The 25,861-nt window shown below is 38.4% G+C and overlaps 1 protein-coding gene across 3 annotated transcripts in view; it reads left to right on the top strand.

Moving 5' to 3' along the window:
* The window catches only part of MAGI3 (membrane associated guanylate kinase, WW and PDZ domain containing 3), a 298,648-nt gene that overhangs the window by 200,730 nt on the left and 72,057 nt on the right, over positions 1–25,861 (top strand). For all 3 annotated transcript variants that reach the window (XM_074381232.1, XM_039460798.2, XM_039460800.2), the window contains one exon: positions 21,927–21,984. In XM_074381232.1, coding sequence (XP_074237333.1) covers positions 21,927–21,984 — 58 coding nt within the window. The remainder of the gene's footprint in view (positions 1–21,926; positions 21,985–25,861) is intronic.

The raw sequence follows: 25,861 nt of genomic DNA, 5'->3' as shown, positions 1-25,861 counted from the left end.
GAGAACTAGTAACCCTTGTACATTGCTGTGCCATTGGAAAATAGTATAGCCACTTTGGAGAACAGTTTGGCAGTCTCTTAAAAGGTTAAATATAAATTTACTGTATGACCTAGTAATTTTACTCCTAGGTATCTACCCAAGAGGAATGAAAATAAAAGTCCTCATAAAGACTAGCATGCAAATATTCATAGCAGTGCTATTCATAATAGCCAAAAAGTAGAAAGAACCCAACTGTCCATTAACCAATGAGTGGATAAATAAAATGTGGTATAACACTACAATGGAATACTATTCAGCAATAAAAAGGAGTAAAATACTATATGTACGAACCTCAAAAATGTGCTAAATGAAGAAGTTAGATGTAATAGGTCAGATATTGTATGGTTCTCTTTGTATGAAATGTCCAAAATAGGCAAATCTATGGAAACAGAAAATAGGTTAGTGGTTGCTTTGGGCTAAGGATAAAAACAGAAATTAACTGTAAACAGCATGAAGAATCTTATTGGAGTAATCAAGATATTTTAAAACTTGATCGTGGTGATAGTTTTACAACTCAGTAAATTATTAAAAATCATTGAACTATATACTTAAACAGATGAATTGTGTTACATAAATTACACCTCAATAAAGTTGTTTTCAAAATGGCCAGAGGAATTATGCACTTCAAAAAAGAAGATAAAAAAATAGTCAAGAAGAACATGAAAAGTTGCTTATCATTAGTTACCACTACAGTGAGATACCATCAACATCCACTATGAGGGCTAAAGATACCATCTATATCCTTTAGAAGGACTACAGTAAAGTATACTGGCGCTCAGCAGAAACCTCACATGCCTGAAGTGATTGAGGTCCCATCTTCAACCACCTTAAACATAGTAAGTGTCAGCCAAGAATTTTGATTCCAGAAATACTAAGTTTCATAAATAAAGGAGAAATAAAGTCTTTTTCAGAAAATGCTGAAGGAATTTGACACTACCAGATTAGCCCTACAAGATATGGTAAAAGGACTTCTAAATCTTGAAACAAAAAGTTGATATGCACCAGAATAGAACCTCTTGAAAGCATAAAATTCACACAGCCTATGAAACAATAGCACAGTGAAGAAAACAGAGTACTAGGTAATAATCAACATGATGACTGGAATAGTACCTTATATCTCAATATTAATATTGAATGTAAATGCTCTAAATCAGGCATCCCCAAACTTTTTACACAGGGGGCCAGTTCACTGTCCCTCAGACTATTGGAGGGCCACCACATACTGTGCTCCTCTCACTAACCACCAATGAAAGAGGTGCACCTTCCTGAAGTGCAGCGGGGCGGGCTGGATAAATGGCCTCAAGGGGTCGCATGCAGCTTGCGGGCCGTAGTTTGGGGACGCCTGGTCTATATGCTCACTTAAAAGATAAAGATTGGCAGAATGGAGAATAATTCACAAACCAAATATCTGCTGTCTTCAAGAGATTCACCTAACACATTAGGAGTCCTACAGACTCTAGGTAAAAGATTGGAAAAATATACTTCACACAAATGGAAACGAAAAGTGAGCAGGAGTAGCTATTTTTATGTCAGATAAAACATATTTTAAAGCAACAACAGTCAAAAAAAAAAAAACCACAAAGAAGGTCATTATACAATGATAAAAGAATCTATTTGACAAGAAGATATTGCAATACTAAATATATATACACCTAACTCTAGAGCCCCCAGATTCATAAACCAATTACTACTAGACCTAAGAAAAGAGATAGCAACACAATAATAGTGGGGACTCCAACACTCTACTGACAGCACTAGACAGATCTTTGGGGCAGAAAATCAAGAAACACTGGACTTAAACCACACTCCAGAACAAATGAACCCAGCAGATATTTACAGAACACTCTACCCAAGCACTGCAGAATATACATTCTTCTCATCAGCACATGGAACATTCTGCAAAATAGACCATGTGATAGGCCACAGTACAAGTCTCAATAAATTTTTAAAAATCAAAATCATATCAAGTATCTTCTAAGAACACAGTGGAATAAAATTAGAAATCAACTCCTAAAGGAATCCTAAAAACTATACAAATGCATAGAAATTGAACAGTCTGCTCCTCAATGATTTTTGGGTTAAGAACAAAATCAAGATGTAAATGTTAAAATTATTTGAAATGAATGATAATGGTGACATCAGTTATCAAAGCATCTGAGATACAGCAAAGCAGTGCTGAAAGTTTATAGCACTAAATTGCTACATCAAAAAGTCTGAAAGATGATAAATTGATAATGTCATAACTCAAGGAACTAGAGAAATAAGAGCAAACCCAAAGTTAGTGAAATAAAAGAAATAACAAAGATTAGAGCAAAATTAAATGAAATTGAAACAACAAAAACAATAGGCCAGGTACAGTGGCTCATGCCTATCATTCCAGCACTTTAGGAGGCCAAGGCAGGGGGATTGCTTCGAAGTTCAAGACCAGCCTGAGCAACATGGTAAAACCCTATCTCTACAAAAAAAGCACACACACACAAATTAGCGAGGCATAGTGGTGTACACCTGTGGTCCCAACTTCTCCAGAGGCCGAGGTGGGAGGATTACTTGAGCCTAGGAGGCAGAGGCAGAGGCTGCAGTAAGAAAAAACTGTGCCACTGCACTCCAGCCTGAGAAACAAAGCAAGATTGCCTCCAAAAATTAAAAAATAAAAGCAAAGTTGTACACACACACACACACACACACACACACACACACACACACACACATATGGGTACATAAACACACACACATACACGTATATGTACACAGAAGGTCAAAGAGACAAAGAGCTAGTTATTTGAAAAACACACAAAATCTATAGTCCATTAGCTAGATTAACCAAGAAGATAAAAAATTCAAATAACTCAATTAGAAATGAAAATAGAGACATTACAAGAAACACCACAGAAATACTAAAGATAATTTGAGGCTACTATGAAAACCTCTATGCACACAAACTAGAAAATCTAGAGGACTGGATAAATTCGTGGAAACATACATACAATTAGTAATTACTGATTGAGTCAGTAATTTTTAAATTGACAACAACAACAAAAAGCCCAAGGCCAAATGGATTTACAGCCAAATTCTACCGTACATTCAAAGAAGAGTTGGTATCAATCCTATTGAAAATACTCCAAAAGATTCAGAAAGAGGGAATCCTTTCTAACTCATTCTGTGAAGCCAGTATCACCTTGATACCAAAACCAGGAAAGGACATAACAAAAAAAATAAAACTACAGACCAATATCCCTGATGAACATAGAAAGACCTCAAAAGCAAATGCAACAAAAGCAAAAATAAGTGGGACCTAATTAAACAAAAAAGCTTCTATACAGAAAAAGAAATAATTGTAAGACAAGAAATAATCACAAGACAATAATATTTCTCCAGAATGGGAGAAAATATTTGCAAACTATGCATCCAACAAAGGACCAGTATCCAGAATCTACAAGGAACTCAAGCAAATCAGAAATAAATAAATAAAACCCACCAAATAATGCCACCAAAAAGCAAAAAGTGGGCAAATGACATGAATGAACATATCTCAAAGATAATACAAATGGTCAAAAAACATATGGAAAAAAATACTCAACATCACTAATCATCAGGGAAATGTAAATTTAAAAAACCGCAATGAGAAATAGGAACACTTTTACACTGTTGGTGGGAGTATAAATTAGTTCAACCATTGTGGAAGACAGTGTGGCAATTCCTCAAGGACCTAGAAATAGAAATTCCATTTGACCCAGCAGTCCCATTACTGGGTATATATCCAAAGGATTTTAAATCGTTCTACTATAAAGACACATGCACAGGAATGTTCATTGCAGCACTGTTTACAATAGCAAAGACCTGGAACCCACCCAAATGCCCATCAATGATAGACTGGACAGGGAAAATGTGGCACATATACACCATGGAATATTATGCAACCATAAAAAACGATGAGTTCTTGTCCTTTGTAGGGACATGGATGAACCTGGAAACCATCATTCTCAGCAAACTGACACAAGAACAGAAAATCAAACACCGCATGTTCTCACTCATAGGCGGGTATTGAACAGTGAGAACACGTGGACACAGGGAGGGGAGCATCACACACTGGGGTCTGTTGGGGGGAAATAGGGGAGGGACAGTGGGGGGGTGAGGAGTTAGGGAGAGATAAACATGAGGAGAAATGCCAGATATAGGTGATGGGGAAGAAGGCAGCAAATTACACTGCCATGGGTGTACCTATGCAACAATCTTGGGTGTTCTTCACATGTACCACAAAACCTAAAATGCAATTAAAAAAAAAAAAGAGAGAGATACCATCTTATTCCAGCCAGAGTGGCTATTACTAAAAAGGCAAAAAACAATAGATGTTGGCATAGGTGTGGTGAAAAGGGAATGCTTATACACTGCTGGTTGGCATGTAAATTAGTACAGCCTCTGTGGAAAACAGTATGGAGCTTTCTTAAATAACTAATATTAGATCTACCATTTGATCCAGGAATCCCACTGTGGGTACCTACCCGAAGAAAAAAGTCATTATATCAAAAAGACACCTGCTTATGTATGTCTGTCATAGCATAATTCATAATTGTAAACATATGGAACCAATTTAAGTGCCCATCAAATTATGAGTGGATAAAGAAAATGTGTGTGTGTGTGTGTATACACACACACACACACACACATTTTCTTTATCCACTCATAATTTGATGGGCAATACACACACACACACACACACACACACACACACACACACACACACCATGGACTACTACTCAGCTATGAATGTCTTTTGCAGCAACTTGAATGGAGCCATTATTCTAAGTGACTCAGGAATGGAAAACCAAATATTGTTATGTTCTCACTTACAAGTCAGAGCTAAGCTATGGGTACACAAAGGCAAACAGTAGTATAATGGACATTGAAGAAACAGAAGGGAGGAGAGTGGGATTGGGGGAAGGGATAAAAGCTACATAATGGGTACAATGAAAACTACTTGGGTGATGATGGGTGCACTAAAATCTCAGACTTCACCGCTATACAGTTAATCCATGTAACCAAAAATCACTTATACCCCAATGTAAATATACATATATATAATATGTAATATTATTTTTATATACGGTAAAATAAAATGCACTGATAATACCAAAGATTAATGAGATTTTAGAGCAACTAGCATTTTCATTTATTTTGAGTGGGGACACAAAATTACCTGAACATTTTTTAGAACTTTTGACAGTTTCCCATGAGGTAATATCTAAAGAGAAATGAAAAGATGTTCCCCAAAAGACTTGACTAGAATGATTATGACAGCCTTTTTCTTAATAACTCAAACCTGGAAACATTCCAAATATCTATTAAAAGGAGAATGGATAAACCATTTGTGGTATATTCTTGCAATAAAATAAAATACTACTCATCAGTCAAAAGAAAAAAGTGTTGATTAACACCCAACAACATGGACGAGTCTCAGAAACATGTTGGAAAAGAAGCAGACACAAGAGTTGGTTCTCAATTATTCATTATTTAAAGCTTGAGAACAGGCAAAACTCATATAGGTAATAGAAATCAGAAAATGACTGGGGAGAGTGGAAGTGGGATAAGAGAGAATTCTCCGGAATGCTGTATTCTCCATCTCAATTGAGGTGACAGTTACACAGGCATATGCAGTTGCCAGAACCCACTTTTTATAATTCAAAAGCACTTGATTTCTCCCTCCTCCCCCAGGGCAAGACAGAGTTGGCTCTGTCACCCAGGCTGGAATGCAGCAGTGCAGTCTCAGCTCACTGCAGCCTCCATCTCCCAGGGTCAGGCAGTTCTCCTGCCTCAGCCTCCCCAGTAGCTGGGATTGCAGGTCCGTGCCACCACACCCGGCCAATTTTTTTGTATTTTTAGTAGAGACAAGGTTTCACTACGTTGGTCAGGATGGTCTCAAACTCCTCACCTCAGGTGATTCGCCTGCCTCAGCCTCCCAAAGTGCTGGAATTTCAGGCGTGAGCCACCACACCCGGCCAAATTCTTTTTTTTTTTTTTTTTTTGGTCATTAAAAGAACACTTAAGAGTTGTGGATTTTATTGTTTTTAAATTACACCTCAAACTTTTTTTTTTTTTTCTTTTTGAGACGGAGTTTCTTTGTTGCCCAGGCTGGAGTATAGTGGCACGATCTCGGCTCACTGCAGCCTTCACCTCCCAAGTCCAAGTGATTCTCGTGCCTCAGCTTTCTCAGTAGCTGGGGCTACAGGTCCATGCCACCAGGCCTGGCTAATTTCTGTATTTTTTGATAGAGATGGAGGTTTCACCATGTTAGCTACGCAGGTTTCAAACTCCTGACCTCAAGTGATCCACCCGCCTTAGCCTCCCAAAGTGCTGGGATTACAAGTGTGAGCCACCATACCCAGCCCAATAAATAATTTTAAAAATAATTTTTATACCATAGTTGTCTATAAAGCTTTCAATAGTAAGTTACTTCTTGTGGCGAAATCAGCCATTCTAAAGGCAAACTAGAATATGTACTACTATAGAATTTGACTTTTTAGATATGAGCGTGGTATTTGTCTTCTAGAGCTTGTCTCATTTATTGGCTTCCATTCTTTTTCCTGATCCCTAATTGCTTTAATTCAGTTTTCTGCCTTTTCTTGTATTTATTCTCATAGCTTTATCAGTTTACTGTAGCCTGCCCCATTAACAAAATTTCTAGTATAGTCTTTTGTTCTGAATTATATTTCTGTTTTATTTTGTTTTTGAATCTTTGTTTTGATTGTGCTACTAGTACTTCAAATAAACTTATTTAAAATTAAATTGACATCTTTCTCCTAATACCACCCCGTCTCTCTTTCTGTCATATAGGTACCGCCTCTTCCTCTTTTCTTGCTCTACTTCCTATTTCGTTTTCAGGTCCTGTTGCTTTTTCTTTTTTCTATTTTTCCAATATATTCTTATGCAAAAGTTTCAATGTATAGGAAAATGAAAAGAATCTTACAGTGAACATACATATGCCTACCACTAGGATATTACATTTAACATTTTGCTACAATTGCTTTTTCACATAATTATTCATTTATTCTTTATCTGTGCTTTTTCTTCTATATTATATCTTCCTTTCCATTTTTCCAATCACTACACACTTGGATTATTCTTAGTCTTTCTTCCTCCGGTTTTTTCTTTCTCCTTAATATATCTTTTATGCCTGTGGTTTTCAAAATGATGGTACTCAAATTATCTACTGGTACCCAGTAGAAAATATTAGAACTTCTTTTTCCATGTTGTTACTAAAGAAAAGAAACTAAGCTCCACTACTATTTTACATACAGATTGGTAATAGCATTCTTACTGATGCCATATGTGGGATTATCACAGATCCTAGCCAGAATGCCTTGAGCAGGCGTCCCCAAACTTTTTACACAGGGGGCCAGTTCACTGTCCCTCAGACCGTTGGAGGGCCGCCACATACTGTGCTCCTCTCACTGACCACCAATGAAAGAGGTGCCCCTTCCTGAAGTGCGGCGGGGGGCTGGATAAATGGCCTCAGGGGGCCGCCATGCGGCCCACGGGCCGTAGTTTGGGGACACCTGGCCTTGAGGGAGGAATGGGTGTGACACCTTTACTCTTTTTTTAAGGACGCTGTGAAATTTTATAGGTCACTTGTGCCCAGTTAAGTGGATTTATAGACTAGATAAATAGTTTTTAAACTAACCTCACATAAAATGATAATGTCACTCTAAAAGATTTCTACAAAAGTACTACTGATTGAAGATAATACAAATATGCAAACCCAGACTAATAGTAAAAAAATGATAGAGCTGATACTGTTTGTGTACCATATATGACCATATATGAGCTTTTTTCAACTTCAAGGTAACGTCATAAGTATTTATTTAATCACCTCCTTTAAAAACATCTATTTTTGTATATGCTTTATTATATACATATTAGAAGGGGGCAATGCCATATTTTTTACTGAAAAGGCTACATGATCAAAAAACCTTGGAGTTAATATGTAAACCAAATTAATTATTTCCAAAACTAATTTTCTTTTTTTTTTTTTAATTGCATTTTAGGTTTTGGGGTACATGTGATGAACATGCAAGATTGTTGCATAGGTACACACATGGCAGTGTGGTTTGCTGCCTTCCGTCCCCTCACCTGTATCTGTCATTTCTCCCCATGCTCTCTCTTCCCACCTCCCTACCCCCCGCCCCTCCCCCATTTCCCCCCAACGGACCCCAGTGTGTAGTGCTCCCCTCCCTGTGTCCATGTGTTCTCATTGTTCAACACCCGCCTATGAGTGAGAACATACGGTGTTTGATTTTCTGCTCTTGTGTCAGTTTGCTGAGAATGATGGTTTCCAGGTTCATCCATGTCCCTACAAAGGACGGGAACTCATCGTTTTTGATGGCTGCGTAATATTCCATGGTGTATATGTACCACATTTTCCCTAGCCAGTCTATCATCATTGGGCATTTGGGTTGGTTCCAGGTCTTTGCTATTGTAAACAGTGCTGCAATGAATATTCGTGTGCACGTATCCTTGTAGTAGAATGATTTATAATCCTTTGGATATATACCCAGTAATGGGATTGCTGGGTCAAATGGGATTTCTATTTTTAGGTTCTTGAGGAATCGCCACACTGTCTTCCACAATGGTTGAATTAATTTACATTCCCACCAACAGTGTAAAAGTGTTCCTATTTCTCCACATCCTCTCCAGCATCTGTTGTTTCCCGATTTTTTAATGATCGCCATTCTAACTGGTGTGAGATGGTATCTCAATGTGGTTTTGATTTGCATTTCTCTGATGACCAGTGATGATGAGCATTTTTTCATATGTTTGTTGGCCTCCTGTATGTCTTCTTTTGTAAAGTATCTGTTCATATCCTTCGCCCATTTTTGAATGGGCTTGTTTGTTTTTTTCTTGTAGATCTGCTTTAGTTCTTTGTAAATTCTGGATATCAGCCCCTTGTCACATGGGTAGGCTGCAAAAATTTTTTCCCTGTTGGTTGCCAATTCACTCTACTGACTGTTTCTTTTGCCGTGCAGAAGCTGTGGAGTTTGATTAGGTCCCATTTGTCTATTTTGGCTTTTGTTGCCATTGCTTTTGGCGTTTTGGTCATGAAGTCCTTGCCTACACCTATGTCCTGAATGGTTTTGCCTAGATTTTCTTCTAAGGTTTTTATGGTATTAGGTCTGATGTTTAAGTCTTTAATCCATCTGGAGTTAATTTTGGTGTAAGGTGTCAGGAAGGGGTCCTGTTTCTGCTTTCTGCACATGGCTAGCCAGTTTTCCCAACACCATTTATTAAACAGGGAGTCCTTTCCCCATTGCTTGTTTTTGTCAGGTTTGTCGAAGATCAGATGGTTGTGGGTATGTTGTATTTCCTGTGAGGCCTCTGTTCTGTTCCATTGGTCTGTATCTCTGTTTTGGTACCAGTACCATGCTGTTTTGATTACTGTAGACTTGTAGTATAGTTTGAAGTCTGGTAGTGTGATGCCTCCCGCTTTGTTCTTTTTGCTTAGAATTGACTTGGCTATGCGGGCTCTCTTTTGGTTCCATATGAAGTTTAAGGTGTTTTTTTCCAGTTCTGTGAAGAAGGTCATTGGTAGCTTGATGGGAATAGCGTTGAATCTGTAAATTACTTTGGGCAGTATGGCCATTTTCACTATGTTGATTCTTCCTAACCAGGAACATGAAATGTTTCTCCATCTGTTTGTGTCCTCTCTTATTTCCTTGAGCAGTGGCTTGTAGTTCTTCTTGAAGAGGTCCTTTACGTTCCTTGTTAGTTGTATTCCTAGGTATTTTATTCTCTTTGTAGCAATTGTGAATGGCAGTTCGTTCTTGATTTGGCTCTCTTGAAGTCTATTACTGGTGTATAGGAATGCTTGTGATTTTTGCACGTTGATTTTGTATCCTGAGACTTTGCTGAAGTTGTTTATCAGTTTCAGGAGATTTTGGGCTGAGATGATGGGGTCTTCCAGATATACAATCATGACATCTGCAAATAGAGACAATTTGATTTCCTTCTTTCCAGTTTGGATACCCTTTATTTCTTTTTCTTGCCTGATTGCTCTGGCTAGAACTTCCAGTACTATATTGAATAGGAGTGGTGAGAGAGGGCATCCTTGTCTAGTGCCAGATTTCAAAGGGAATGCTTCCAGTTTTTGCCCATTCAGTATGATATTGGCTGTTGGTTTGTTGTAAATAGCTTTTATTGTTTTAAGATACCTCCCGTCAATACCTAGTTTATTGAGGGTTTTTAGCATAAAGCATTGTTGAATTTTGTCGAAAGCCTTTTCTGCATCAATTGAGATAATCATGTGGTTTTTGTCTTTGGTTCTGTTTGTGTGGTGAATTACGTTTATGGACTTGCGTATGTTGAACCAGTCTTGCATCCCTGGGATGAATCCTACTTGATCATGGTGGATGAGCTTTTTGATATGCTGTTGCAATCGGTTTGCCAGTATTTTATTGAAGATTTTTGCATCTATGTTCATCATGGATATTGGCCTGAAATTTTCTTTTCTTGTTGAGTCTCTGCCGGGTTTTGGTATCAGGATGATGTTTGTCTCGTAAAATGATTTGGGAAGGATTCCCTCTTTTTGGATTGTCTGGAATAGTTTCAGAAGGAATGGTATCAGCTCCTCTTTGTATGTCTGGTAGAATTCAGATGTGAACCCATCTGGACCTGGGCTTTTTTTGGGTGGTAAGCTCTTTATTGCTGCCTCGACTTCAGACCATGTTATTGGTCTATTCAGGGTTTCGGCTTCTTCCGGGTTTAGGCTTGGGAGGTTGCAGGTGTCCAGGAATTTATCCATTTCTTCCAGGTTTACTAGTTTATGTGCATAGAGTTGTTTGTAATAATCTCTGATGATGGTTTGGATTTCTGTGGAATCTGTGGTGATATCCCCTTTATCGTTTTTTATTGCATCAATTTGGTTATTCTCTCTTTTCTTTTTTATTAATCTGGCTAGTGGTCTGTCTATTTTGTTGATCTTTTCAAAAAACCAGCTCCTGGATTTATTGATTTTTTGAAGAGTTTTTTGTGTCTCTATTTCCTTCAGTTCTGCTCTGATCTTAGTTATTTCCTGTCTTCTGCTAGGTTTAGAGTTTTTTTTATCTTGCTCCTCTAGCTCTTTCAATTTTGATGATAGGGTGTCAATTTTCGATCTCTCCTTTCTTCTCATGTGGGCACTCATTGCTATATATTTTCCTCTAGAGACTGCTTTAAATGTGTCCCAGAGATTCTGGTATGTTGTGTCTTCGTTCTCATTGGTTTCGAAGAACATCTTTATTTCTGCCTTCATTTCATTGTTTATCCAGTCAACATTCAAGAGCAAATTGTTCAGTTTCCATGAAGCTGTGCGGTTCTGAGTTAGTTTCTGCATTCTGAGTTCTAACTCGATTGCACTGTGGTCTGAGAGACTGTTTGTTATGATTTCTGTTCTTTTGCATTTGCTGAGGAGTGATTTATTGCCAATTATGTGGTCAATTTTAGAGTAGGTGTGATGTGGTGCTGAGAAGAATGTATATTCTGTGGATTTGGGGTGGAGAGTTCTGTAAATGTCTATTAGGTTTGCTTGTTCCAGGTCTGTGTTCAGGTCCTGGATATCCTTGTTGATTTTCTGTCTGGTTGATCTGTCTAATATTGACAATGGGGTGTTAAAGTCTCCCACTATTATTGTGTGGGAGTCTAAGTCTCTTTGTAAGTCATTAATAACTTGTCTTATGTATCTGGGTGCTCCTGTATTGGGTGCGTATATATTTAGGATCGTTAGCTCTTCTTGTTGCAGTGATCCTTTTACCATTATGTAATGTCCTTCTTTGTCTCTTTTGATCTTTGTTGCTTTAAAGTCTATTTTATCAGAGATGAGAATTGCAACTCCTGCCTTTTTTTGCTCTCCATTTGCTTGGTAGATCTTCCTCCATCCCTTTATTTTGAGCCTTTGTGTATCCTTGCATGTAAGATGGGTTTCCTGGATACAGCACACTGATGGGTTTTGGCTTTTTATCCAATTTGCCAGTCTGTGTCTTTTGATTGGGGCATTTAGTCCATTGACATTTAGGGATAGTATTGTTATGTGTGAATTTGATGCTGTCATTTTGATGCTACCTGGCTGTTTTGTTGGTTAGTTGATGCAGATTCTTGATTGTGTTGATGCTCTTTTACCATTTGGTGTGTTTTTGGAGTGGCTGGTACTGGTTGTTCCTTTATATGTGTAGAGCCTCTTTCAGGAGTTCTTGTAGAGCAGGTTTGGTGGTGATGAAATCTCTGAGTGCTTGCTTGTTCACAAAGGATTTTATTTTTCCTTCACTTATGAAGCTTAGTTTGGCTGGATAGGAGATTCTGGGTTGAAAGTTCTTTTCTTTAAGGATGTTGAATATTGGCCCCCAATCTCTTCTGGCTTGTAGGGTTTCTGCTGAGAGATCTGCTGTGAGTCTAATGGGCTTCCCTTTGTGGGTAACCCGACCTTTCTCTCTGGCTGCCCTTAGCATTTTCTCTTTCATTTCAACCCTGGTGAATCTGACGATTATGTGCCTTGGGGTTGCTCTTCTTGAGGAATTTCCTGGATTTGAATATTGGTCTGCCTTGCTAGGTTGGGGAAGTTTTCCTGGATAATATCCTGAAGAGTATTTTCCAGCTTGAATTCATTCTCTTCATCACATTCAGGTACACCTATCAGACGTAGATTAGGTCTTTTCACATAGTCCCACATTTCTTGAAGATTTTGTTCATTCCTTTTTGTGCTTTTTTCTCTGTTCTTGCCTTCTCTTTTTATTTCATTGAGTTGATCTTCGACCTCTGATATCCTTTCTTCTGCTTGGTCAATTCGGCTGTTGAAGCTTGTGCATGCTTCACGAAGTTCTCGTGTTGCGTTTTTCAGCTCCATCAATTCACTTATGCTCCTCTCTATGCTGTCCGTTCTTGTCAGCAGTTCATCCAGTCTTTTTTCAAGGTTCCTATTTTCTTTGCGTTCGGTTAGAACATGTTCCTTTAGCTCACTGTAGTTTCTTACGACCCACCTTCTGAAGTCTGATTCTGTCATTTCATCACCCTCCTTCTCCATCCGGTCTGGTTCCCTTGCTGGTGAGGAGTTGTGATCCCTTTTAGGAGGAGAGGTGTTCTGGTTTCGGGAGTTTTCATCCTTTTTGCGCTGGTTTCTTCCCATTTTCGTGGGTTTATCCACCTGTTGTCTGTCTCTGTCCCAGGGAGTTGGAGCTTTATGAGTTTCCGTTGCACTACTGCCTTTTTTGATTTTTCTTTCAGGTCTGACCCGCCCAGCTAGCAGCACGCCTAGCCACTGCCTGCGGGCAGGGGCTTTGCTGAGCTGCTGTGGGCTCCGCCCAGCTGCCCTGAGCTCTTCCCTGTAGTCCTTTTTATATGGGCATAGTTAGAACTGTCTTGGCAATGGTGGCCCCGCCTCTGTTATGGCGGACTCTCTCTGTTGTGGCAGGTTGCCTCGGCAATGGCGGGTTGCCTCGGCAACGGCAGCCTGCCTCCGTAGCGGCGGAGAGTCTCAGTAATGGCGGAAGCCCCTCCCCCACTGAGCTGGACCGTCCGGGTTCAGCTGTGCCTTGATTTGAAGGGCTCAACCAAGAGGGTTTCCGATTACTGTTTTTGTTTTCGTTGTTGTTGGGGGTGGAGGGGTGGGACCAACCGAGCCTGATCACCTGGCTCCCTGACTCCGAGTCTTTTCTTTTAAGTTGAACGACCCGGCGTTCCGGTCGCTTGTTGAAAAGGCGCCGGGATCTCCCGTGCTGCGACTCACGGAGTCGGCTCGAACTGCGGTGCTGGCTCCTGGCGGATTTTTTGCCTAGGAATCTCCTGGCCTGACTCACTATTTCAGATGAATGGGCAACTCTGTCGTCTCAGGGCTCTGCTCGCCAGCTAAGAGGGCTCCCAGACCAGTGGCTTTTGTACGGAGAACCGCAGCAACAGGGAGTGGTCACAGCCGCCGCGCGGGCGGAATCAGCCCCGCGGGGGCCAAAACAGCCGCACCGGCTGGGACTGCGACGCTGGCGACCCCTCTGCCTGGGTATCTCCTGGTCTGTGGGCAATAAGAGTTCATCTGGAAATGCGGCGTCCACTCACCCTCTGCACTTTCACTGGGAGCTGACGTCCTGAGCTGTTCTTAGGCGGCCATCTTCCCAGCATTCTCCCAAAACTAATTTTCTAACTATCTCTCCCTTGCTGTTCATTGTCAGCAGAATAAAGTCTAACTCCTTCGTTAAGTATTAAAGATTTTTTATAATCAAATAATATTCTATATATATATTTTTAAATATTTTCATGTCATAAATCTGACATATTTTTCATCTTTGCCATATACCCATTTCTTCTGCCAGGAACCAGTCTTGTTTCCTGTGTCTGCCTGGCTTATACCTATTATCCTTCTAAGCTCCAATCTAAAGTATAATTTCTTTGTAGCCGTTGCTGTCATTCTATTGCAAGTCATAAGCAGACGTTCTCTCCTCTGTGCTCAGTAGTACCATATGACATGTCTCTCTTGTCACATTTATATTGCATTGTAACTAGCTACCACACTCAGAGCAATTTTTTTTTTTGTCTTTTTTGAGACGGAGTTTCGCTCTTGTTACCCAGGCTGGAGTGCAATGGCGCGATCTTGGCTCACCGCAACCTCCACCTCCTGGGTTCAGGCAATTCTCCTGCCTCAGCCTCCTGAGTAGCTGGGATTACAGGCACACGCCACCATGCCCAGCTAATTTTTTGTATTTTTAGTAGAGACGGAGTTTCACCATGTGGACCAGGATGGTCTCAATCTCTTGACCTCGTGATCCACCCGCCTCGGCCTCCCAAAGTGCTGGGATTACAGGCTTGAGCCACCACACCCGGCCTCAGAGCAATGATTTTTGACACATTCATCTATATATCCTTTTAGTAGAGACTTGAATGTTTGAAAAGAGGGAAAGAGGGAAGAGAGAGAGGGAGGGAAGGAGGAAGGGAAAAGGGAAAGAACGGGAAAAAAGAAAAGAGCTACTCTATCCTCTAGATTATTTTGGTCACCCTTTTGAAAATACTTTTAATCTTTATGAGGTTCTGAGGGGCCAATAAATAATAAGCATTCTTCATTCACTAGTTTATGGTCAATAGAGAAATAAGACACCAGAGACAGACAGATGAAGTCAGAATCCCAGTGGATGAATGTTAGTCCTGCATGTATATGGCCTTGCTGTTATTTTACCCATGCAGGAGGGAGACATAAACACTTAGTCTTTGGCCTCCGTGTTCAACTACAAGCCTCCTCCCAAGGAACAGACGTGGCAGAGAACAGACCAGAATACACCTCTGCAGGCAGGCTGTTAACCAAAACAGTGAGAGAATGCGAGTCCCTGAGCCAAGCATATTGAGTTCATTGTGTGAAACTCCCTAGTCAGATAAGACATTCTTTCTTCCTTTGGGAAGAAAGTGAGGGGGCTCAGAGAAACTGGAAACGTTCCTCCCGTTCTTTATTCTCTAAGGAGTTTGAAGAATTGGATGAACATTTCTCCCTAATGCTCTGTATGTTAAGGCTGAACATATGTCTTGGTTGACCCAGGACTAACTCAGCTTATTCCTCTTGCCCCAGCATAATTATTAATAGTATCCCTTTTTATTCTCAAAAGTGGACAATACATTTTATGATTATCCTAAGTATATTTTTTCTTAAAATAGAACGATCAAAATTGCATTCAGTATTCTAGGAATGTTTGAAACTAATAAGCACTGCTCTCCCATCTACACAACCAAGTACACCTCTTTAACATTGCATATACTTCATGGGGGTCAGGGGGAGCCTACAGTGTAGAAAATTGAGTCTGTTTGTTTTGTGCTCAGCCATCCTTTACCATTTTCTCTCTATACTTTGTTTTCCCCACTCAATAGGCGGAAAATAGCCCCACAGAAGACTATTTTCAGGATAAACTATGTCTGATTCACATGAGTAGTCTCTGCAGTGCTGTGTACAAACTAGATGCTGAAAAGAGAATAATATTTTAAATGTAGGTTTTATAGTTTAAGATATTGTTTATATTCTGCTGAACATTTAAGATTTCTAAAAAGACCTTACAATTTTTAAAACATGCCCTTTTCTTCCCAGTCTTCTGATATTCTGAACCCAGCTGTGTATTCAGATACAGTATGAGGACACAGCTTGAACAGCCTGGTTTAATTGATGTACATTTTGTCTTCTATTCAAATAAAATAATTAGTGTTTTGGTTAGGTAGTTGTCTTGAAAATATAACATTAGGAACCCATTGTACTCTCAACCCATCCCATTTCTCTTACGATGAAAGAAAGATTAAATTTTTGCTAAATACAGCTTACAAATGTGTTAAATGTTGACATTCCGTAGCTTAGAGAATGATAAAAGAAAATTATCAACTGAATAGTGCTCCACCATGAGAAAACAATTGTAACTCTACATTTAAACAAGAAAAATCCTATTTGGGGAAGAGGAAAGAAGGATAAATTCATGGGATTTAGAACCAACCAGCTGCTTGATATGCCCAAAAATAGTTTTGTCTTTCGAAATAGCTTTTGGGGGGAATACCTTGGCTTCATAAACAGGAAAATATGGTTAGGTTAGGTCTTTCCTATATCAAAAATAAACAAACACATTTTCTCTTGGACTAGCCCTCCCCTTAGTGTTTATACGATCTTTTTTTTTTTTTTTTTGAGATGGAGTTTCACTCTTTTTACCCAGGCTGGAGTGCAATGGTGCGATCTCTGCTCACCGCAACCTCCGCCTCCTGGGTTCAGGCAATTCTCCTGCCTCAGCCTCCTGAGTAGCTGGGATTACAGGCACGCGCCACCATGCCCAGCTAATTTTTTGTATTTTTAGTAGAGACGGGGTTTCACCACGTTGACCAGGATGGTCTCGATCTCTTGACCTCATGATCTACCCGCCTTGGCCTCCCAAAGTGCTGGGATTACGGGCGTGAGCCAACCACTCCTGGCCTTAGTTTTTATACTATCTTTTTCACAAGCAAGTTTTTGTTTTAAGTCATCTATTCTTAGGGACTCTACCTTGAATTTTTCTCTTCAGTTACTACAATATTCTGACTTTTGTCCCCTACCTTTTCAGGGTTACCAGTAACCTCCTGCTCTTACAGACTCTTTTTTAGCCCTTATCTTTATGCTGACAAAGCATTTTAAATGCTGACCATGCCCCTCCTCTTCTGTCTTCTTTTACACCATTCCCCCTGATGATTCTTACTTTCTCTATCTGCTCCTTAAAATGTCAGTGCGCCTAAAATTCTGTTCTTTACCTTTTTCTGCTGTTTATCTAGGTAATCATGTCCGCTATCATAGCTTTAACTACCGTGTCTCTCAAATCTTATATTTCTCTTTTGAGTACCAGGTTCATATGGCCAAGAGCTTGTTATATATCTCTACCAGGATGTTCTACAGATCACTCAAATGTAACACCTTCCTTTCTTGCCTTCAGCGGATGATGTGTCATCCTCCCAGCTGCTTGAGCCAAAAATTCGTTGTCATCCTCGCCTTTTCTTCACTCTCCTTTTTATTGCAGTTAACTACCAAGTTCCATCAATTCTAACTTTTAAAAACCTGACATTTCTTGAGTATCCATTGGGGGTAGGCAGGATACTAGACAATTTTTATATATCATCTGTCTCTTAAAATTCCTCTAAATCCATATTAATTCCTAATTTCTATTCTCACAGCCATTTTTATAATTTTTCTTTTTTCTTTTTTTCTTTTTTGAGACAGAATCTGACTCTGTTGCTCAGGCTGCAATGCAGTGATACAATCTCAGCTCACTGCAACCTCCATCTCCTAGGTTCAGGCGATTCTCCTTCCTCAGCTTCCTGAGCAGCTGAGATTACAGGCACCTGCCACCATGACCAGCTGATTTTTATATTTTTTATAGAGATGGGAGTTTCATCATGTTGCTCAGGCTGGTCTCGAACACCTGGCCTCAAATCATCCCCCCACCTCAGCCTCCCAAAGTGCTGGGATTACAGGCATGAGCTACTGCGCCCAGCCCATTTTCATAATTATTCAATAAATATTTGAGAATGTATCAGTTTTATGCCACAAGATCCAGAAACCTGGGAATCATCTTTGCTTCTTTCCTTCCTTCTCTTCCTCAAACCTCTTGGTAGTCATTAAGTTCTATTACTTTAACTTCTTTGTCTTATTATTCATTCTACTATCACTGCCTTAGTTCCAGTCTTCATAAGTTCTTATGCAATCTGTTAGTGTTTATCTTAATTGTCTGCCTTTATTCTCATGGGACACCATCTATTTCATCCTGTATTACTGCTGCCCAATAATATTTTTCAAATATAAATTAAATCATGTCACAGTTCTTCATCATCATCAAAATAAAGATCAAACTTCCCAACACAGCACTCTAAGAATGTTGTAATTTGGTGCTTGTTCATAAAATTCATTTTTCTTTGCATACAACTTTCATTCTAGTTTACCAAATTATTTGTAATTATGGAAAACACCAAGCATTCTTAATACCTTAATGCCCTTTGATCAAACTGGAGTCATCTCCCTCTCCCTAATCCCAACTTACCTTTTTTTTTTCTTTCTTGAGACTTGCTATGTCTCCAGGCTGGAGTGCAGTGGCATGATCTCAGCTCACTGCAACCTTCATCTCCTGGGTTCAAACGATTCTCCTGCCTCAGCCTCCTGAGTATCTGGGACTACAGGTGTGTGTTACCACGCCTAGCTAATTTTTGTATTTTTAGTAGAGACAGGATTTCACCGTGTTGGCCAGGATGGTCTTGATCTTTTGACCTGTGATCCTCCTGCGTCAGCCTCCCAAAGTGCTGGGATTACAGGCGTGAGCCACTGAGCCCCACCAATTTATCTTTAAAGACTGCTTAAACATCACCTTTCAGAAGGCTTTCCTGATAGCCATTTTACCAAGCAATGGGTGTCATTCCCCTGCATTCTCCAAGAAAGATTATGTTTATCTTCATCTTATCATTTATCTCTTTTGTCTTCCTGTCTAGACTATGAATTCCTTGAGGTTAAGAACTGTGTTATCTTTCTAATTTTTATTTCTGCAGTAGGATGAAGGGGAGAGGAGGATGAGAAGGGAGGAAGGAAAAACAAAAGAAAATTAATAAATGAATTGATCCACTAGATAGTGTATCAAATTGCTAAATATTTTAGTTTTGATTTTTATTACCTTCATTTTAAATGGGCAAATAATAACCACTTCTTTATCTGTGTTAATTTACCCTGCATACAAAAACAAACAAACAAACAAACCAAAAAACCAAAAAACTTTCTAATGATATCAGTGGTAAAGATTTAAAATTAATAAAGTAATCCAGAAAATAAATGGCCATATTTGTTTGCTCTCCTAAAGAAAGGACTGTATTTAATTTGTTAGTTGCTAGTTACTCTGAGTGCTAACTAAAATGCTAAATCAACTTTCAAGTTAACATTAAAATATATTTATGTTGATTTTTAATCCTTATTAACTATTAATATATCAATTTCAGTGAATTTTTCAGATATCAAATGGACTATTTCAACTATTGCTATAGTCTCCAAACTTCTCTAAAGACAAAACATAAATCTAATTGTGGTACGTTTGTAGAATTCATCCTTCCTCAGCTCCATTCATTTCCCATGCTATTTCAAGAAAATTTCTGTTAAAGAAAAAAAATATATTTTTCATGGAAGATCTATAACTGTTACAGTACAGTTTTATAGATATATCCCAAAAATACTCTTATCTATGCAACAGTTGTTTGGCAATAAAATATTGTAACTGTTTGATAGATTTGCTTTATAACTAAGGAGGATCAAAGTGAACTAAAGTACATCTCAGTTCTTTTTAATGTTTTGTTCTGTTCTCACATATTTCAACTATTGAAATATAGTTCAACTATTGAACTATTCAACTATTGAAGAGTTCATCTATTCTCATCTTTTCCACCTCAGGCATTTCAATCAGGTCCTTCGAAGGAAAAACACAAAAACTCATCAAACTTTGAAACCACCAATCAATATATATGCAGAAAAGTATGATGTAGAAAAGGGTAGGGGTAGTACAAAGGTTTTCACCAGGCTAGTCATCTGTTCTTTTCTTGTATTATGAATGCAGAATAATAATTTTTATTAGAGTAAAACAGTAAGTTTGTCAAGTTTATTATAATGGAATTTTTACTTACAAAGTTGATATGTCATAACTGAGCCTAAATGATACAAAACTAGGTCTTGTGATGCTTTCTAAACCTGTTTGCTGTCCAACGTACTTTGTGTGTGTGTGTGTGTGTGTGTGTGTGTGTGTGTGTGTGTGCATGCATTTCAGTATAGCAAAAGCATTCTTAAGAGAAATTGAAAATAAAAGTATGGGACATCATAGTGTACAACTGTGGACTTTTTTTTTAACATTCTTTTTTGCTCAACTGCTACATAAAATGGATAGGACTAGAACCACCTGCTAGGAACATTCCTCCCAACTTAATCCATGTTTTACTAGTAAGATGGTTCTTCAGAGGCTGGGCGCGGTGGCTCAAGCCTATAATCCCAGCACTTTGGGAGGCCGAGGCGGGTGGATCACGAGGTCGAGAGATCGAGACCATCCTGGTCAACGTGGTGAAACCCTGTCTCTACTAAAAATACAAAAAAAATTAGCTGGGCATGGTGGCACGTGCCTGTAGTCCCAGCTACTCAGGAGGCTGAGGCAGGAGAATTGCTTGAACCCAGGAGGCAGAGGTTGCGGTGAGCTGAGATCGCGCCATTGCACTCCAGCCTGGGTAACAAGAGCGAAACTCCGTCTCAAAAAAAAAAAAAAAAAAAAAAAAAAAAAAAGATGGTTCTTCAGAAACCTTAACTTTACAAGGTTTACAAAGTGGGAGAAAAGATTCACATTCACATTGAAAAGCTCTCATCAGTTCACATTGAAAAGGCTAGAGATGTTTTTTTAACTTTCAGAAATTCAACCACCTTCAGTATTTCTGGTTATGTTTTCTTGGTTTACTTCTTTACAAGAATAAGTAATATATAAGAATGCTATGTAAGATATTTATTTGTTATTCACAAATACAGATTATACAAAGCACTGTGGTAGTTAGTGTTCCTTCAGATACTCAGATCCTGTTCACCAAGAGAAAGCAGGTACTGTACTTTTGTAGGTTTTAAGCAAATACAGATTGTGCACTTGAAATGTCAAAAGTCCAAGGCTAGCTTTCCTTTAAGGAGCAGTGGGTCAGAACATAACATCAAAAATGACTATGTATAGGCCAGGCATAGTTGCTTATGCCTGAAATCCCAGCATTTTGGGAGGTTGAGGCAGGCAGGTCACAAGGTCAAGAGATTGAGACCATGCTGGCCAACATGGTGAAACCCTGTCTCTACTAAAAATACAAAAAATAGCTGGACGTGGTGGCACTCACTTGTAGTCCCAGCTACTTGGGAGGGTGAGACAGGAGACTCGTTTGAACCCAGGTGGCGGAGGTCGCAGTGAACAGAGATTGCACCACTGTACTCCAGCCTGGTGACAGCAAGACTCCTAAAAAAATTTAAAAAAAAAAACTATGTATAATAGTAAAAAAAATGTAACAGGCACTTGCTTCTTGTATTGGACTACAGGGTAAGTGTGTCTCATGTCAGCATGATCAAAGTTTTTAAATGAAAGAAATAAAGAGTGATTTTTATTAGCATTTTTATGGCTTGTGGTTCATATAAACACCTTTTTGTTTAATGCTGTCTTCTGTTCTGGGCATCTAATTGCTTGCTGAAATTTTTACTGTCTGGTGAAGAAGCCACTCAGACTTAAACTGTGTTTGTTTCTTGAAAGTGAGTCCTCAGCCTTCTGACTCCCAAATATTAGTATAATGAAATAATACATTCACTAACTGGTGAATTCTTTTCCGTCAGTTTTGAATCTGGCAATTCACTCATTGTCTTTATTTTACAGAGCTTCCTTATGGCTGGGAGAAAATAGAGGACCCTCAGTATGGGACATACTATGTTGAGTAAGTTTGTTACCTCAGTTAATATTCTCCCAAATGTTTTCCTTTCAGCCTACAGCTTTAGGCAATACTAGATACAGCACTTTATGCTTCTGTCGTCCAACTGTTGAGGTTTTCAACTAGGGGAATGAAAAGGTAGGATCAGTGAGCATTTACTTCATTGACCTTGGGCTTCCCAGAAGTTGCCTTTGAATTTCTAAATATAGAGAATAAGGGGGAAGTTGCCTAGAGGATTAATAGCTAGCTGGAGATGCTATTGTTACCACTACAGCCTCTAAAGAGAAAGTCATTTGATAAAAAGCTGAAATGAGGGCAGTGGACAAGATGAATTATCAAGGTCATTTCCAACACTACCGCTGTATGCTTCTGAAAGCAGTAGAAGAACTTTACGGCATTATAATTATCCAGAATTTTGAAGTATACAGCTAAAGATGTGCTCTCTTTTAAGGTGTTATTCAAGGAAAACTTAATATTCGATTTAGGGATAAAAGTTGCTTATTAGGCAGCTGTTATGGTTAAATTTAAACTTAAATATATATTGGAGAGAAGTGCCAGACACCTGGTTGTATTAGCCAGAGAAATTAAGCTAATATCAATGTCTAATTTTCCTTCTCTTTTCTTGAACTAATTGCTACATTGTTATGACCATTGAGATTGCTTTCTTTCCAGATGCTAAACATTGAATTTGACCTCAAGTGTCTAGCACCAGGCAAATAATTGCATAAGAAGCACTACTATTTACCTGGAGACTAGGAGTCTAAACCTGCTGCATAGGTAGCAAAGACAAAATGTTACTACCTGAAAAAGTAACGAACACAAAAATCTTTAATTTTGTGATTGTTTCTTAATGTTTCAACACTTATAGGCATAAACCGATGCCGTTTCCTGGTAATTATCCCTAACGTAAGCTCTCTGATTCCTGTTGGAACTGTAGTCCTTATTCTTTTGTGCAGATTGTTAACTTGAGTCGCTGTGGTTAGAGGGATTTTTGGAATTACTTCTTAAAATTAAGTATGTCTCCTAAAGAAATGACTCAATTAGATTAACATTTAAGTATATCAAAATTTCAGTATCTTGGCTCCTTTGAAAGCTATGCTAATTTTGTTTCCATTGTGTTATTTAATATCTTACTGATACTGTGATGTAAAAAGTGTACAGCAGCTCCCTTATTTTTTTTTCCTAAGTCGTATTTTGTTAAAGGAAGAAACAACCATTTTCATGTCAAAGGAATATTTGGGGGTCAACAGAAAAGGTTTTGCAGAATTTTTTTCTTCCCCTCAAAGTTTAGTCTATTTAAATTGGACTCTAATCAACTATTACTTGCCATTGACACTGCTGAACCTTTCTGAGATAATGATTCTCATTCTCTTTATTATCCATTCCAAGTGAATTTGAATACATGGTCAAAAGGTGAAAGTCATTTGCCTGTTATAAAACCTTGAGCTGAATGATCTGGTCCCCATTATGCAAGGACATAATGTTGAAGCAACTTTAGGCAAATACTGAAGTGACTTGCTCCTAGTTGTCAGGGAGGTACATGAAATAGCCTGAATTAGAAGCAACAGCAGCAGCGACATGATTTTGGATGATTATTCCCAGAATGAGCTCATTTTATAGGAGGGTTTTGTATTAGATTAAGAAGGAGCAGACTGTACTCAAGATGCACATTAGCATGGAGTCTGCTGAGCAATGGAATGTGGCTTGATTCCCAGATTAGTTAGGTTTTGAATCTCAACCATAGTAATCTGTAGTGAGTTTACTGATGGAGATAAAAAGCTGTTACTTGAATGGCTACTCTTTGGCTCTCTTATTTTGTTAAACCAGATGGCACAATGATTGCTCTTGGCAGGAGACTTACAGTAGTAACACCAACTGCAATGGTAGTTTTTCTTTGTATTTATTTTAGAGGATGGGATTCTGAAATGGATGAATTTATTTTTTAAAATAAAAGTGTTCCAAAAATGTAATATGCTTATAATATGCATAACTATAAATATAAATAGGCTATAATAAACATAAATATGCATAGGCTATAAATATGCTCATATATTTAGAAATGCTGTCTTGATTGTATTACATTACATGTCTTTTTAAAATTAACATATAATAGATATTTGGGGGTGCATAGGGATGTTTCAGTACATACAATATATAGTGATTACATCAGAGTATTGAGCATTAAATACCTTGATGCACCTAGGTGACAAAGTCAAAATATACACTTGCTTTCACAACTAAAACTCTTTTTTTTTTTTTTGAGGTGGAATTTTGCTCTTGTCACCCAGGCTAGAGTTCAACAGGACAATATTGGCTCACTGCAACCTCTGCTTCCCGGGTTCAAGCGATTCTCATACCTCAGCCTCCGGGAGTAGCTGGGATTATAGGCATGCACCACCACACCCCTCTAATTTTGTATTTTTAGTAGAGATGGGGTTTCATCTTGTTGGCCAGACTTTTCTTGAACTCTTGACCTTAAGTGATCCACCCGCCTCAACCTCCCAAAGTGTTGGGATCACAGGTGTGAGCCCCCACGCCCAGCCATCTAAAACTCTTTATGAAAGAATATTTTGTTGGGATAAAATTTTAAATCCAGATATTAGACATAAAATTTTAATACAGATAATCTGCCAAATTATGTAGTAATATTTAATTATTCTTGTTTGCTATCTTTCTTTCTTTTAATCTATAATGTTCTCCTCTCTTATTTTCTGTAGCTAGTTATATGGAAAACAAAATTTTTTATATCTTAATAATAGTGTGGGTATAAGTAACTAAATGAAAAGGATACTATTTTCACTTTTTTATTTTTTTATTTTTATTTTTTTTCAGGTGGCATTTTAGTCGAGATAGTCTAAGATAATGAAAGCACTAACTTCCTTCACCAAATCTTATATTCTTTTGTCAAATCTTCAGGAAAAGGATTACTCATTTGCATACTTGTACTCTCTTCTCCCACACATTACAAAGAGTATAAAAACAAATTACTACCTTTTATATTCTAATGCTTGGGTGGCAAAGTGAGTCATTCTAGCCAATGGCATTAAAGTGAAACTGAGCCAAGGTTCTTTCTAAACAGGTTTATCATTTTCTGAGTGTCAAATTTTTAGTTGTTTTTTCAAAAGAATATGTAAAATATCAGTACCTATATAAATTTTTTTAAGTAGTTCCTAAGATTTTTATTTTTACAGTGTTAAACAGTTAACTCAGTGGCCAGGGTTATCCGCCTCCTATTATGAAGTAGAAGCATACTGGAGTGTTAGTGAAATCAGAACCGAAAGAATGTCCATATTTAGAGCTCTTAAACTATTTAATAAGTAACCACATCTGTTGTGAAACTAATATGCACTAGTAACCTAAATGACATGGAGAAAGCTAACATTCCTTTTTTTGAAGGTGGTATTTTAAATTTTAAATTTTTTATTTTAGTCCCTGCTGCCCATTTCTCCATCACCACCCTTAATGTTCACAAATGGCAAAGCTCCAGTGTGGGCAACATAGTGAGACCCCATCTCTACAAAAAAATTTTTTTTAATTAGCTGGGCATGGTGGCACACACCTGTGGTCGCAGCTACTCAGGAGTCTAAGGTGGGACTATCACTTGAGACTGAGAGGTCAAGGCTGCAGTGAGCTGTGATGGGACCATTGCATTCCAGCGTGGGTGACGCAACAAGAGCCTGTCTCAAATAAATAAATAAATAAATAAATAGTAAAATTTCAACTTGTGTAACTATTTATACGTAGCTTTTGTAATATTCAGCCTACCTAAAGACAATCCTTATGAAATTCTCATGATTTGTTATTTAATTCTTGGTGTTCACTCATGTCACTTCTTATTATAGTGGATTTTACTGGAAAACTGTAACATATGCTGAAATATATT

Source organism: Saimiri boliviensis, chromosome 11, assembly GCF_048565385.1.
Source record: "Saimiri boliviensis isolate mSaiBol1 chromosome 11, mSaiBol1.pri, whole genome shotgun sequence".
Taxonomy (NCBI): domain Eukaryota; kingdom Metazoa; phylum Chordata; class Mammalia; order Primates; family Cebidae; genus Saimiri; species Saimiri boliviensis.
The sequence above is the reverse complement of the archived record's forward strand: the minus strand, read 5'-3'. Positions and strand labels throughout refer to the sequence as shown.